Source organism: Salvelinus fontinalis, chromosome 9 (assembly GCF_029448725.1).
Source record: "Salvelinus fontinalis isolate EN_2023a chromosome 9, ASM2944872v1, whole genome shotgun sequence".
Taxonomy (NCBI): Eukaryota; Metazoa; Chordata; class Actinopteri; order Salmoniformes; family Salmonidae; genus Salvelinus; species Salvelinus fontinalis.
In genome coordinates, this window is record NC_074673.1 from 3,474,502 (window position 1) to 3,490,541 (window position 16,040).

Genomic DNA, 16,040 nt, shown 5'->3' on the forward strand with positions numbered 1-16,040 from the left:
CACACACACACACACACACACACACACACACACACACACACAGACACAGACACAGACACAGACACACACACACACACACACACACACACACACACACACACACACACACACACAGCACCAATACAATGACTCTATCAGACTGCTAGATACCATAATAACAGAAGCAGTTGTTGGAAAGCTAATTTCCCTTCTCTCTCTGCCCCTTAAGACAATTAAACAAAGCCATTTAGATCCTAAATAATGGCACCCTAGTCCCTATATAGTGCACTAGGGTCCATAGGTCTCTGGTCAAAAGTAGTGCACTATATTATAGGGAGTAGGGAACCATTTGGGAGGAGGTCATTGTCTTTCTGTATGACCAGCACAGTTGGATACATTTCAATTCAGGAAGTAAAACGGAAATGTTATTTGTGAATGTCATTGACCCATCAATTAACCCAGATAAATAACAGCAGTTCAGGTGTGAACCAGTGTGTCTTTGTGTGTGTGTGTGTGTGTGTAGCAGCCTATAGTTTATCATTTACAACAAAGTATATCATCCAAGACTGTCAAGGGTGTTTTTAAATCACACCCTCTTATCACCCAGCCTGACTCCTGCTGGACTGGGATGCTGAGAGCAGCGCTCCTATGGCAACCCGGTAGATCATCGATATCAGCACACACAGCAGCCAGCGGTGTTTGAATGTAAGCTGGTGAGGACTGACTGACTGCGTGGAAGGCTGCATGTCATAATTTCCTATTGACAGCCAGCTAGCCAGGGCTTTAATATTTGGGGGGGAGAATCAGGAGAGAGAGAGGAGATCATGCTTTGTCGTTAAGGACCACAGAGACACAAGCCAGCCAGCATCCTTCCTCACTCTGCCTCCCGACTGGCACGTCCGATAATTAGCGCAGACAGCATGCAGGCAGCATCAGTACCCCTGATGTGTTGTCGTCTAGGCTACTACACTCTGATTTAGGAATACCTTACTAGCTGGATGTCATTCATTGAGTTCCCGGACATGTAGGCCTACCGTAATATGACCGTCGCGCCGAAGCGGCACGAACTGTTGCAACCCGGAGCAGACAGCAGCACAATTCAAGTGTCAAGTAAGATTCGAACTGTCCCTGTTCTGCTGCAGATGCGCCGTCACTGCTTTCGCAAACCTGCGCCGTTTGAGTTTATGAAATACATGTTTTGTAATCATCATAGCGTGTATATTTGTGTTTCTTTGTCCAACGCGTTTTTCTCGTAGCCCAGACTAGTGCGTATCTGTCGCATCTGTTCCTAAATAACCTTCGTAATGGATAGGTTTCATTCATCCATGCGCAAAAGGCTGTACAGCTTGCCGCAAAACATTGATCAAAAAGGCTCTGTATCTGTGATGGTTGACGACGGAGGAGAATACGGTGGTGGCGACGACACCAAGAAGAAAAGTACCGGTATCAGGCTGAAGTCTCTCCCTCCTCCTGGACCATCCCCCACCAGCAGCTGGAAGAGCAACGGGGACCGGGACCCCAAGAGCGGAACTGCCGGAGACTTGGAAACGGACATTGCCATCAAGACCAACTTGAATGGGGACTGTCGTCTGGTCAGAGGTCGCCTTTCCTCCATCACTGGTCGACTTACTCTTGGGTCAGATCCAGCTGAGCAGCGGAGGCTGATCTCCGAGGCAGACACCGGTGCTAACGAAGAGAGTTACCCCGGAGGGGGCGAGCTGGGAGTGCAGGGTGCCGGCGGTCGCAGTGCTGGTGCACATCGCCGATCGTCCGTCTTCGATCAGTCCACTTTCATCAAGTTAGAAGGAACCGAACCGATCATGCCAGACGAAGCAGAGCAGTTGTACCGGGCGGGCTTCATGCACCGGCAGTTCGGAGCGATGCTTCAACCAGGAGTCAACAAGTTCTCTCTGAGAATGTTGGGGAGCGAGAGGGCCGTGGAACACGAGAGAGAACGCGTCAAGTCTGCAGGATTTTGGATCATTCACCCATACAGTGATTTTAGGTAATTATCGTTCCTGAGGATCTTTATCAGTCATTAATTAGGTTACTGAATAATTTGACTGAAACCAGACAAGTGTCTGATTTAGACAAGTTAAAGGCCTCTCGTAGTTTTCACACCCTCTCCGATTCATTGTTGCGATAATAACCTAGAATAGTTTACTAGCTCACCAAGTAAAGCTTTTCAGTAACATATGAAGAAAAGTTTGTGGTCACCCTTGGTGTTGTCTTCACAGGGTACAGTGTCCACAGCTAAGCTGTTTGAGATGGTGTCAGCTGATGAAAGTCAAGACTCTTTCTGTTTTTTTTATTTAAACTCAATGCTCCTATTGGGTCTTGTCCGAAGTAAAGCTCAAACATAGATGCCAGTTCAATTTAAATACCGTTTTTAGATTTGACTACTGGCATGCAAATTCATTTTGCAGTTCCAGGCATATTCATATCCAACTAATACTGGTGGTACTGATCTTTTAGGCTCAGTTTGTTTTGACTCAATATGGATATGTCTGTGTGTGTACATATGTGTGCTCAGAGAGAGAGAGAGAGAGAGAGAGAGATCCTGTCTCACAACTATTTATTTCATACCACACCAACACAAACAAGAGCATTCGTTCCATCATACCATCTGTTCATCACCACACACATAAAATGTTTTTTTTCCCCGTATCATTTTAACCTTGAGTTCTCTCTCTCTGCTCTCATCAACAGGACATGTCCACTGTCCTGGCATGTTGGGACTTATCCTCCTATCCTGATGTGTTACAGTGTCCCCCCCCCCCCCCCCCCCCCCCCCCCCACACACACTCATCTGAATTACATTTAGTGAGGCCATGGGATTACAGAGAGAGAGAGAGTGTGCAGCAGGCCGGACCGCTATGAGCTAGGTCAGGGCTTTTTAAAATGAGGTAATTAAAATAGAGTAACATGACTGTTCAAGATATTAGAAGCACACATCAGGCAGGATTATGACCTCACAATTAGTTTAATGGGAGGGTGTTTGGGGGGGGGGGGGGGGTGAGGACATGGGAAGGTGGGGGGGGAGAGAGGAGAGAGGGGGGAGGACAGGGGAAGGTAGGGGGGAGAGAGGAGGAGAGGAGGACTGAGGAAGGTAGAGGGGAGAGAGGAGGAGGGGAGGACAGAGGAAGGTAGGGGGAGAGAGGAGGGGAGGACAGAGGAAGGTAGGGGGGAGAGAGGAGGGGAGGACAGAGGAAGGTAGAGGGGAGAGAGGAGGGGAGAGAGGAGGGGAGGACAGAGGAAGGTAGGTGGAGAGAGGAGAAGGGGAGGACAGAGGAAGGTAGAGGGGGAGAGAGGAGGAGGGGAGGACAGAGGAAGGTAGGGGAGAGAGGAGGGGAGGACAGAGGAAGGTAGGTGGAGAGAGGGGGGGAGGACAGAGGAAGGTAGGGGGGAGAGAGGAGGGGAGGACAGAGGAAGGTAGGGGGGAGAGAGGAGGGGAGGACAGAGGAAGGTAGAGGGGGGAGAGATGAGGAGGGGAGGACAGGGGAAGGTAGGGGAGAGAGGAGGGGAGGACAGAGGAAGGTAGGTGGAGAGAGGGGGGAGGGGAGAGAGGAGGGGAGGACAGAGGAAGGTAGGGGGGAGAGAGGAAGGTAGGGGGGAGAGAGGAGGGGAGGACAGAGGAAGGTAGGGGGGAGAGAGGAGGGGAGGACAGAGGAAGGTAGAGGGGGGAGAGAGGAGGAGGGGAGGACAGGGGAAGGTAGGGGAGAGAGGAGGGGAGGACAGAGGAAGGTAGAGGGGGGAGAGAGGAGGGGAGGACAGAGGAAGGTAGGTGGAGAGAGGGGGGGAGGGGAGAGAGGAGGGGAGGACAGAGGAAGGTAGGGGGGAGAGAGGAGGGGAGGACAGAGGAAGGTAGGGGGGAGAGAGGAGGGGAGGACAGAGGAAGGTAGAGGGGGGAGAGAGGAGGAGGGGAGGACAGGGGAAGGTAGGGGAGAGAGGAGGGGAGGACAGAGGAAGGTAGAGGGGGGAGAGAGGAGGGGAGGACAGAGGAAGGTATGGGGAGAGAGGGGGGGAGGGGAGAGAGGAGGGGAGGACAGAGGAAGGTAGGGGGGAGAGAGGAGGGGAGGACAGAGGAAGGTAGGGGGGAGAGAGGAGGAGGGGAGGGGGGAGAGAGGAGAAGGGGAGGACAGAGGAAGGTAGGGGGGAGAGAGGAGGAGGGGAGGACAGAGGAAGGTAGGGGGGAGAGAGGAGGAGGGGAGGACAGAGGAAGGTAGGGGGGAGAGAGGAGGAGGGGAGGACGGTAGGGAGGAGAGAGGAGAAGGGGAGGACAGTGTGTGTGTGTGTGTGTGTGTGTGTGTGTGTGTGTGTGTGTGTGTGTGTGTGTGTGTGTGTGTGTGTGTGTGTGTGTGTGTGTGTGTATGTATAAAATAATTTCCTCGCCAAGGCTAGACGGACGTCATATTGTACAATTTCTGTCTCCCCTTCATGGCTTCACTGTTGCATTCAAGACAAGGTCGTTTTTACTGATCTGTTTGTCAGCAGAGTAGTAAAAAGTAGGTTGCATATACAGCATGAAAAGTGTTTGTAAAAAGGCCTGTGCAAAGAAATGAGAATGAACGTCTCTGATTAGTAAATCTTTTTTTATTTTTTATAATTTTTCTCCCCAATTTCATGGTATCCAATTGGTAGTAGTTACTGTCTTGTCTCATCGCTGCAACACCCTTTCGGACTCGGGAGAGACGAAGGTCGAGAGCCATGCTTCCTCCGAAGCACAACCCAACCAAGCCGCACTGCTTCTTGACACAGCGCACATCCAATCCAGAAGCCAGCCGGTGGTGTCAGCGTGCACTGCGCCCGGCCCGCCACAGGAGTTGCTAGTGCACGATGAGACAAGGATATCCCTGCAGGCCAAACCCTCCCTAACCCGCACGACGCTGGGACAATTGTGCGTCGCCCCATGAGCCTCCCGGTCGCGGCCGGCTGCGGCAGAGCCTGGGCTCGAACCTAGAATCTCTGGTGGCACAGCTAGCACTGCGATGCAGTCTCTTAGAACACTGTGCCACCTGGGAGGCACCTCTGATTAGTAAATCATCACCAAATGTATTTATATAGCCCTTCTTACATCAGCTGATATATCAAAGTGCTGTACAGGTGTAGAAGCACGGTGGCTAGGAAAAACTCCCTAGAAAGGCCAAAACCTAGGAAGAAACCTAGAGAGAAACCAGGCTATGAGGGGTGGCCAGTCCTCTTCTGGCTGTGCCGGGTGGAGATTATAACAGAACATGGCCAAGATGTTCAAATGTTCATAAATGACCAGCATGGTCAAATAATAGTAATCACAGTGAACAGGTCAGGGTTCCATAACCGCAGGCAGAACAGTTGAAACTGGAGCAGCAGCACGGCCAGGTGGACTGGGGACAACAAGGAGTCATCATGCCAGGTAGTCCTGAGGCATGGTCCTAGGGCTCAGGTCCTCTGAGAGAGAGAGAGAAAGAAAGAAAGAAAGAAAGAAAGAAAGAAAGAGAGAAAGCGAGAATTAGAGAGAGCATACTTAAATTCACACAGGACACTGGATAAGACAGTAGAAATACTCCAGATAAAACAGACTGGCCCTAGCCCCCGGACACAAACTACTGCAGCATGAATACTGGAGGCTGAGACAGGAGGGGTCAGGAGACACTGTGGCCCCATCCGATGATTAGGCCTACTCTATGTCACTACGTTTCTGATTAGGCCTACTCTATGTCACTACGTCTCTGATTAGGCCTACTCTATGTCACTACGTCTCTGATTAGGCCTACTCTACGTCACTACGTCTCTGATTAGGCATACTCTATGTCACAACGTTTCTGATTAGGCCTACTCTATGTCACTACGTCTCTGATTAGGCCTACTCTATGTCACTACGTCTCTGATTAGGCCTACTCTATGTCACTACGTCTCTGATTAGGCCTACTCTATGTCACTACGTCTCTGATTAGTCCTACTCTATGTCACTACGTCTCTGATTAGGCCTGCTCTATGTCACTACGTCTCTGATTAGGCCTACTCTATGTCACTACGTCTCTGATTAGGCCTACTCTATGTCACTACGTCTCTGATTAGGCCTACTCTATGTCATTTTTGTTTGTATTTGCTGTTCTCCAAATTTTATTTTAAACTTGTTTAATTGCATAGAAATGCAGTAAATGAACGTCAACTTTTCTTCTTTAAAAAAAAAAAGTGAAAATGACAAACTTTAGAATCCTTTAATACACTACAAGTTTTCATTTCCTGCAACAGCAGGGTGATCAAATTAACATGAAGATCACTTTATTGGTCAATTGCACACAAGGTCCAATCAAAATGCGACTTCTACTTTTAATGGAACCCCTCTGAAAGACTGTACATACACTGAACAAAAATATAAACGCAACATGTGTCACGGCTGTTGAAAGGAGAGGGCCAAGTGAGCGTACATACTTTTAATAGTAGATGTCGCCAACAAAACAATAAACACTACCAAAACAAACCGTGAAGCTAAAGGCTATGTGCCCTAAACAAAAGTCAACTTCCCACAAAAACAGGTGGAAAAAAGGGACTCCTAACTATGGTTCTCAATCAGAGACAACGATAGACAGCTGCCTCTGATTGAGAACCACACCCGGCCAAACACAAAGAAATAGAAAACATAGAAATAAACAAACTAGAATGCCCACCCTAGTCACACCCTGGCCTAACCAAAATAGAGAATAAAAACCTTTCTATGGCCAGGGCGTGACAACATGTTACAATTTCAAAGATTTTACTGAGTTACAGTTCATATAAGGAAATCAGTCCATTTAAATAAATGTATTAAGCCCTAATCTATGGATTTCACATAACTGGGAATACAGATATGCATCTGTTGGTCACAGATACCTTTAAATAAAGGTAGGGGCTTGGATCAGAAACCCAGTCAGTATCTGGTGTAACCACTGTTTGCCTCATGCAGCGCGACACATCTCCTTCTCATAGAGTTGATCAGGCTGTTGATTGTGGCCTGTGGAATGTTGTCCCACTCCTCTACAATGGCTGTGAGAAGTTGCTGGATAATGGAGGGCTCTGGAACACGCAGTCGTACACTTCGATCCAGAGCATCCTAAACATGCTCAATGACATGTCTGGTGAGTATGCAGGCCATGGATGAACTGGGAAATTTTAAGCTTCCATTAATTGTTTACATATCCTTGCGACATGGGGCCGTGCATTATCATGCAGAAACATGAGATAATGGCGGCGGACTAATGGATTGACAATGGGACTCAAGATCTCATCACGGTATCTCTGTGCATTCAAATTGCCATCGATAAAATGCAATTGTGTTCATTGTCCGTAGTTTATGCCTGCCCCATACATAACCCCACCGCCACCATGGGGCACTCTGTTCACAACGTTGACATCAGCAAACTGCTCACTCACACGACCCCATAGACACTGTCTACCATCTGCCCGGTACAGTTGAAATCGGAATTCATCCGTGAAGGGCACACTTCTCCAGCGTGCCAGTGGCCATCAAAGTTGAGCATTTGCTCACTGAAGTCGGTTACGACGACGAACTGCAGTCAGGACAACGAACACGCAGATGAGCTTCCCCGAGACGGTTTCTGACAGTTTGTGCAGAAGTTCTTTGGGTGTCCAAACCCACAGTTTCATCAGCTGTCCATGTGGCTGGTCTCAGACAATCCCGCAAGTGAAGAAGCTGGATGTGGCTGGCATGGTTACACGTGGTCTGCGGTTGTGAGGCCGGTTGGACGTACTGCCAAATTCTCTAAAACGACGTTGGAGGCGGCTTAAGGCAGAGAGGTGAACGTTTAATTCTCTGGCAACAGCTCTGGTGGACAATCCTGCAGTCAGCATGCCAATTGCACGCTCCTTCAAATCTTGAGACATCTGTGGTATTGTGTTGTGTGACAAAACTGCCCATTTTAGAGTGGCCTTTTATTGTCCCCGGCGCAAGGTGCACCTGTGTAATGATCATGCTGTTTAATCAGCTTCTTGATGTGCCACACCTGTCAGCTGGATGGATTGTCTTGGAAATGTTCACTACGTTTGCTCACAACATTTTAGAGAAATAAGCTTTTTGTGCGTATGGAACATTTCTGGGATATTTTATTTAATCTCATTTAACATGGCACAAACACTTTGCATGTTTCGTTCATATTTCTGTTTAGTGTAAATACATTGGGGTCTGAAATTATTGACACACTTGATAAAGATGAGCAGAAATGCCTGTATAAAATAAATAATTCAAATACTGAGCTATATTGTATGCATAAAAAGAGAGAAATTATATAATTTTATCAAGCATTCCAACTTCAATTCCCCCCCAAAAATATTCTCCATGCTTTTCAATTAGAATTTAGAATTACAATTAGAATGTTCAAAATAATTCCAGAATTGGACTGAATTGGAATGGAATTGATCCCTAACCCTACTTCCAACCTAGAACCCCTGTCTCTGGTGAAATGGCCCTAACGCTACTTCCAACCTAGAACCCCTATCTCTGGTGAAATGGCCCTAACCCTACTTCCAACCTAGAACCCCTGTCTCTGGTGAAATGGCCCTAACCCTACTTCCAACCTAGAACCCCTATCTCTGGTGAAATGGCCCTAACCCTACTTCCAACCTAGAACCCCTATCTCTGGTGAAATGGCCCTAACCCTACTTCCAACCTAGAACCCCTATCTCTGGTGAAATGGCCCTAACCCTACTTCCAACCTAGAACCCCTATCTCTGGTGAAATGGCCCTAACCCTACTTCCAACCTAGAACCCCTATCTCTGGTGAAATGGCCTTAACCCTACTTCCAACCTAGAACCCCTGTCTCTGGTGAAATGGCCCTAACCCTACTTCCAACCTAGAACCCCTATCTCTGGTGAAATGGCCCTAACCCTACTTCCAACCTAGAACCCCTATCTCTGGTGAAATGGCCCTAACCCTACTTCCAACCTAGAACCCCTATCTCTGGTGAAATGGCCCTAACCCTACTTCCAACCTAGAACCCCTATCTCTGGTGAAATGGCCCTAACCCTACTTCCAACCTAGAACCCCTATCTCTGGTGAAATGGCCCTAACCCTACTTCCAACCTAGAACCCCTGTCTCTGGTGAAATGGCCCTAACCCTACTTCCAACCTAGAACCCCTATCTCTGGTGAAATGGCCCTAACCCTACTTCCAACCTAGAACCCCTGTCTCTGGTGAAATGGCCCTAACCCTGGTTGTCAGTGAAGTGGTGGTTGTTTTAGAGACTAGAGAGAGGAGGGCAGGCTCTGCACAGTCAGATCAGCAGAAGTTGTGCTGATGTGACCATATGTGTCGTGGGCAGTAAAGTACTGTTCGTTTTTTGGGCCGGCCGACCAGCTGTTCATTCCTGTCCTCTAATAGCAGCAGCGACAGGCACAGAGCAGTCAACAACAGGAAGAGAGCAGTCAGCAACAGGAAGAGAGCAGTCAACAACAGGACGAGAGCAGTCAGCAACAGGAAGAGAGCAGTCAGCAACAGGAAGAGAGCAGTCAGCAACAGGAAGAGAGCAGTCAGCAACAGGACGAGAGCAGTCAGCAACAGGAAGAGAGGAGTCAGCAACAGGAAGAGAGCAGTCAGCAACAGGAAGAGAGCAGTCAGCAACAGGAAGAGAGCGGTCAGCAACAGGCACAGAGCAGTCAGCAACAGGAAGAGAGCAGTCAGCAACAGGAAGAGAGCAGTCAGCAACAGGAAGAGAGCAGTCAGCAACAGGAAGATACCAGTCAGTAACAGGAAGAGAGCAGTCAGCAACAGGCACAGAGCAGTCAGCAACAGGAAGAGAGCAGTCAGCAACAGGAAGAGAGCAGTCAGCAACAGGAAGAGAGCAGTCAGCAACAGGAAGATACCAGTCAGTAACAGGAAGAGAGCAGTCAGCAACAGGAAGAGAGCAGTCAGCAACAGGAAGAGAGCAGTCAGCAACAGGAAGAGAGCAGTCAGCAACAGGAAGAGAGCAGTCAACAACAGGCACAGAGCAGTCAGCAACAGGAAGAGAGCAGTCAGCAACAGGAAAAGAGCAGTCAGCAACAGGAAGAGAGCAGTCAGCAACAGGAAGAGAGCAGTCAGCAACAGGAAGAGAGCAGTCAGCAACAGGAAAACGAGCAGTCAGCAACAGGAAGAGAGCAGTCAGCAACAGGAAGAGAGCAGTCAGCAACAGGAAGAGAGCAGTCAGCAACAGGACGAGAGCAGTCAGCAACAGGAAGGGTGCAGTCAGCAACAGGAAGAGAGCAGTCAGCAACAGGAAGAGAGCAGTCCGCAACAGGAAGAGAGCAGTCAGCAACAGGAAAAGAGCAGTCAGCAACAGGAAGAGAGCAGTCAGCAACAGGAAAAGAGCAGTCAGCAACAGGAAGAGAGCAGTCCGCAACAGGAAGAGAGCATTCCGCAACAGGAAGAGAGCATTCCGCAACAGGAAGGGAGCAGTCAGCAACAGGAAGAGAGCAGTCAGCAACAGGAAGAGAGCAGTCAGCAACAGGAAGAGAGCAGTCAGCAACAGGAAGAGAGCAGAGAGGTTAAAGGGGCAATCCGGGATTGGGACATCCATTTCTTGAATATCAAATGAATTATATAGCAATTGATTGTAGAAGAATGTGACGTATAAATACCTCATGAGCTTTCAGTTTAACTCTGTGTTACGCCATGAGAACCCAAAATGTACGCTCCTTTTTTACTGCATTGTCTGATAACACTGTAGAGCTTCAAAACATGATTGAAACTATCATTTTGATCTAATGGATGGTCAGTCCTTTCTCCCATAGCGCTGTCTATTCGTATTTATTATGGATCCCCATTAGTTCCTGCCAAGGCAGCAGCTACTCTTAGTTCCTGCCAAGGCAGCGGCTACTCTTAGTTCCTGCCAAGGCAGCGGCTACTCTTAGTTCCTGCCAAGGCAGCAGCTACTCTTAGTTCCTGCCAAGGCAGCGGCTACTCTTAGTTCCTGCCAAGGCAGCGGCTACTCTTAGTTCCTGCCAAGGCAGCGGCTACTCTTAGTTCCTGCCAAGGCAGCGGCTACTCTTAGTTCCTGCCAAGGCAGCGGCTACTCTTAGTTCCTGCCAAGGCAGCGGCTACTCTTAGTTCCTGCCAAGGCAGCGGCTACTCTTAGTTCCTGCCAAGGCAGCGGCTACTCTTAGTTCCTGCCAAGGCAGCGGCTACTCTTAGTTCCTGCCAAGGCAGCGGCTACTCTTAGTTCCTGCCAAGGCAGCGGCTACTCTTAGTTCCTGCCAAGGCAGCGACTACTCTTAGTTCATGCCAAGGCAGCGGCTACTCTTAGTTCCTGCCAAGGCAGCAGCTACTCTTAGTTCCTGCCAAGGCAGCAGCTACTCTTAGTTCCTGCCAAGGGAGCAGCTACTCTTAGTTCCTGCCAAGGCAGCAGCTACTCTTAGTTCCTGCCAAGGCAGCAGCTACTCTTAGTTCCTGGTGCATTCACCTTATGACATCCAGTGGATCAGCCACTTTACAATAGTGCATCTAAATCTTTTAAGGGGGGGGGATACCACCAGTGGTGTAAAGTACTTAAGTAAAAATAGTAGTTTTTGGGTGTATCTGTACTTTACTCGATTATTTATTTTTTAATTGTACTTTTTTTTTGTACTACTTTTATTTCACTACATTCCTAAAGAACATATTGTACTTTTTACTCCATACGTTTTCCTTGACACACAAAAGTATTTGTTACATTTTGAATTCTTAGCAGGACAGGAAAATGGTCTAATTCACACACACACACTGACTGGCTGATCTGGCGGACTCACTAAACACATGCTTCCTTTGTAAATGATGTCTGAGTGTTGGGGTGTGGCCCTGGCTATCAGTACATTTAAAAAAACAAGAAAATAATGCCGCCTGGTTTGCTTAATATAAGACATTTTGAAATTATTTATACTTTTTACTTTTGTAAAAGTATATTTTGCAGTTACATTTAATTTTGATACTGAAGTATATTTCAAACCAAATACTTTTAGATTTTTACTCAAGTAGTATTTTACTGGGTGACTTTCACTTTTAGTTGAGTCATTTTCTATTAAAGGTATCTTTACTTTTACTCAAGTATAACAATTGGAGACTTTTTCCACCACTGAGTACCACCATACAACCATATTACGATGTACGTGTGTGTGTGTGTGTGTGTGTGTGTGTGTGTGTGTGTGTGTGTGTGTGTGTGTGTGTGTGTGTGTGTGTGTGTGTGTGTGTGTGTGTGTGTGTGTGTGTGTGTGTGTGTGTTTGGGTGTGGGTGTGGGTGTGTAGTGTGTGTAGTGTGTGGGTGTGTGTGTGTGTGTGTGTGGGTGTGTGTGTGTGTGTGTGTGTGTGTGTGTGTGTGTCTCTTCACAGTCTGCATTGTTCCATAAGGTGTGGATTTGTTAATCTGATTCTACTGCTTCCATGAGTTACTTGATATGAAATCATTCCATGTAGTCATGTCTCTATGTAGTACTGTGTGCCTCCCGTAGTCTGTTCTGGACTTGGGGATTGTGAAGAGACCTCTGGTGGCATGCCTTGTTGGGGTATGCATTGTTGTCTGAGCTGTGTGCTAGTAGTTTAAACAGACAGTTTGGTGCATTCAACATACACTACATGACCAAAAGTATGTGGACACCTGCTCGTCGAACATCTCATTCCATTTGCTGCTATAACAGCCTCAACTCTTCTGGGAAGGCTTTCCACTAGATGTCAGAACATTGCTGCAGGGATTTGCTTCCATTTAGCCACAAGAGCATTAGTGAGGTCGGGCACTGATTTTGGTCAATTAGGCCTGGCTATTCATTCCAAAGGTGTTCGATGGGGTTGGGGTCAGGGCTCTGTGCAGGCCAGTTCTTCCACACCGATCTCAACAAATAATTTCTGTATGGACCTCGCTTCGTGCACCGGGGCATTGTCATGCCGATACAGGAAAGGGCCTTCCCCAAAGTTGCCACAAAGTTGGAAGCAAAGAATCATCTAGAATGTCATTGTCTGCTGTAGCATTAAGATTTCCATTCACGGCCTCCCGGGTGGCGCAGTGGTCTAGGGCACTGCATCGCAGTGCTAACTGCGCCACCAGAGTCTCTGGGTTCGCGCCCAGGCTCTGTCGCAGCCGGCCGCGACCGGGAGGTCCGTGGAGCGACGCACAATTGGCTTAGCGTCGTCCGGGGTAGGGAGGGTTTGGCCGGTAGGGATATCCTTGTCTCATCGCGCTCCAGCGACTCCTGTGGCGGGCCGGGCGCATTGCGCGCCAGCCAAGGGGGCCAGGTACACGGTGTTTCCTCCGACACATTGGTGCGGCTGGCTTCCGGGTTGGAGGCGCGCTTTGTTAAGAAGCAGTACGGCTGGTTGGGTTGTGCTTCGGAAGACGCATGGCTTTCGACCGTCGTCTCTCCCGAGCCCGTACGGGAGTTGTAGCGATGAGACAAGGTAGTAATTACTAGCGATTGGATACCACGAAAATTGGGGAGAAAATGGGATAAAAAAAAAAAAAATTAAAAAAGATTTCCATTCACCCGAACTATCTGTAAGGGGCCCGAACCATGAAAAACAACCCCAGACCATTATTCCTCCTCTACAAAACTTTACAGTTGGCAAATGCGGGGTCGGGTTGACCCCTCTGTTGTTTTTCCAATCCCAGATTTACCCTTTAATGCTAACTGCTCAAACATCTGGCTGGTGAGGGCGGGCTCCTGGAGAGGACATGGATTCCCAAGAGATAACGCAGGGATTTATCCACCAGAGGAGGGAAGAGCAATTAGGATCAGTGTGTCACAGCACTGCAGAGAGAGAGAGAGGGGGCAGAGAGGGATAGATAGAGAGATAGAGAGAGGGGGGTTAGGGACAGAGAGAGATTGAGAGAGAGAGAGAGGGAGGGGGTTAGGGACAGAGAGAGTGTTAGGGACACAGAGAGAGGGAGAGAGAGAGAGAAAGAGAGAGAGGAGGGTTAGGGACAGAAAGAGAGGGAGAGAGAGAGAGATAGAAAGCGAGAGAGAGAGAGAGGGGTTATAGACAGAGGGAGAGGGAGAAAGAGAGACAGGCAACAGGCAGAAGAGCAGAGAGGGACAGATAGAGAGAGTGGGATACACAGGGTTAGAGAGTGGGGAAAAGGCAGAGAGAGAGAAAGAGATGGGCAGAGAGAGAAAAAGTAACAGAGGGAGAGGCAGAGAGAGAGGGACAGAGAGAGAAAGAGAGAGAGAGAGGGACAGCGAGAGAGAGGGAGAGGGACAGAGAGATAAAGAGGCAGAGAGCGAGAGAGAGGGACAGAGAGATAGAGGGACGGAGAGATATAGAGGGACAGAGAGCGAGGGTGAGGCAGAGAAAGAGGAAGAGAAAGAGATGGACAGTGAGAAAAAGGGACAGAGAGAGAGGGAGAGGAAGAGAGCGATAGAGAGGCAGCGAGGCAGCGAGAGAGAGAGGGACAGAGAGACGCAGAGAGGGAGAGACCGAGAGAGAGGGAGAGACAGAGAGACAGAGAGAGAAAGAGAGAGAGCGGGACAGAGAGATAGAGGGACGGAGAGAGAGGGAGGGGCAGAGAGAGAGAGAGAGACTCAGTGAGCATAGCCTTGCCTCCGAAGGCAGCAGACCTGTCTCTCAAGAGAAGACAGGCTATGTGCTCACTGCCCACAAAATGAGGTGGAAACTGAGCTGCACTTCCTAACCTCCTGCTAAATGTATGACCATATTAGAGACACATATTTCCCTCAGATTACACAGACCCACAAAGAATTCGAACACAAATCCAATTTTGATAAACTCCCATATCTACTGGGTGAAATACCACAGTGTTCCATCACAGCAGCAAGATGTGTGACCTGTTGCCACAAGAAAAGGGCAACCAGGGAAGAACAAACACCATTGTAAATACAACCCATATTTATGCTTATTTATTTTACCTTTTGCAAAAAATAGGACATTTGAAATGTCTTTATTCTTTTGAAACTTTTGTGAGTGTAATGTTTACTGTTATTTTATTTATTAATGTTTATTTCAATTTAGTTTATTATCTATTTCACTTGTGTTTCACATATGTTTCCCATGCCAATAAAGCCCCTTAAATTGAGAGAGGGAGAGAGAGACAGAGGGGGAGGGGGTGAGCAGACAGATGAGCAACTAGTTAGCATAATGCAAAGGCTTTGTTTGGCAGAGAAACAACAGAAAGCTGATTATAACAAAATGGTCCCTTCCCCTCCCCGCCCTGCCCGCCCTGCCCTGCCCTGCCCTGCCCAGCCCTGCCCGCCCTGCAACCTGCCCTGCCCACCCTGCCCGCCCTGCCCTGCCCGCCCCGCCCTGCCCTGCCCGCCCCGCCCTGCCCTGCCCTGCCCGCCCCGCCCTGCCCTGCCCTGCCCTGCCCGCCCCGCCCCGCCCCGCCCTGCCCGCCCTACCCTGCCCGCCCCGCCCTGCCCTGCCCGCCCCGCCCTGCCCTGCCCTAACCGCCCTGCCCTGCCCGCCCCGCCCTGCCCTGCCCTGCCCGCCCCGCCCTGCCCGCCCTGCCATCAAAGTGTTGTTCTTTTAGGTAGGATGGAGTGTTCTGTGTTCTCTCTCTGGGACAATATCAGTGATTACTGTAGATCCATGCTATATCTGTATTATAGACTAGCTATATATATGTCTGTGGTACTGTCAATGTATTACTATAGAATCAATTACATGTAATGCTCCTCACTGTCTTCTTCTCTTTCACTATGTAACAAATACATACATCTGATCAGAGACTGGTGCTGACTGTAGAAAGACGATCAGAGACTGGTGGTGACTGTAGAAGACGATCAGAGACTGGTGATGACTGTAGAAAGACGATCAGAGACTGGTGCTGACTGTAGAAATACGATCAGAGACTGGTGGTGACTGTAGAAAGACGATCAGAGACTGGTGGTGACTGTAGAAAGACGATCAGAGACTGGTGCTGACTGTAGAAAGACGATCAGAGACTCGTGCTGACTGTAGAAGACGATCAGAGACTGGTGATTTAGACTGGTGGTGACTGTAGAAGACGATCAGAGACTGGTGGTGACTGTAGAAGACGATCAGAGACTGGTGATTTAGACTGGTGGTGACTGTAGAAGACGATCAGAGACTGGTGATTTAGACTGGTGGTGACTGTAGAAGACGATCAGA

At 48.8% G+C, this 16,040-nt stretch overlaps 1 protein-coding gene across 1 annotated transcript in view; it reads left to right on the forward strand.

Moving 5' to 3' along the window:
• LOC129861905 (potassium/sodium hyperpolarization-activated cyclic nucleotide-gated channel 3-like) overlaps positions 1-16,040 on the forward strand; it is a 38,015-nt gene continuing 21,975 nt past the window's right edge. The window contains exon 1 of the mRNA XM_055933088.1: positions 1-1,984. Coding sequence (XP_055789063.1) covers positions 1,284-1,984 — 701 coding nt within the window. The 5' untranslated portion in view covers positions 1-1,283. The remainder of the gene's footprint in view (positions 1,985-16,040) is intronic.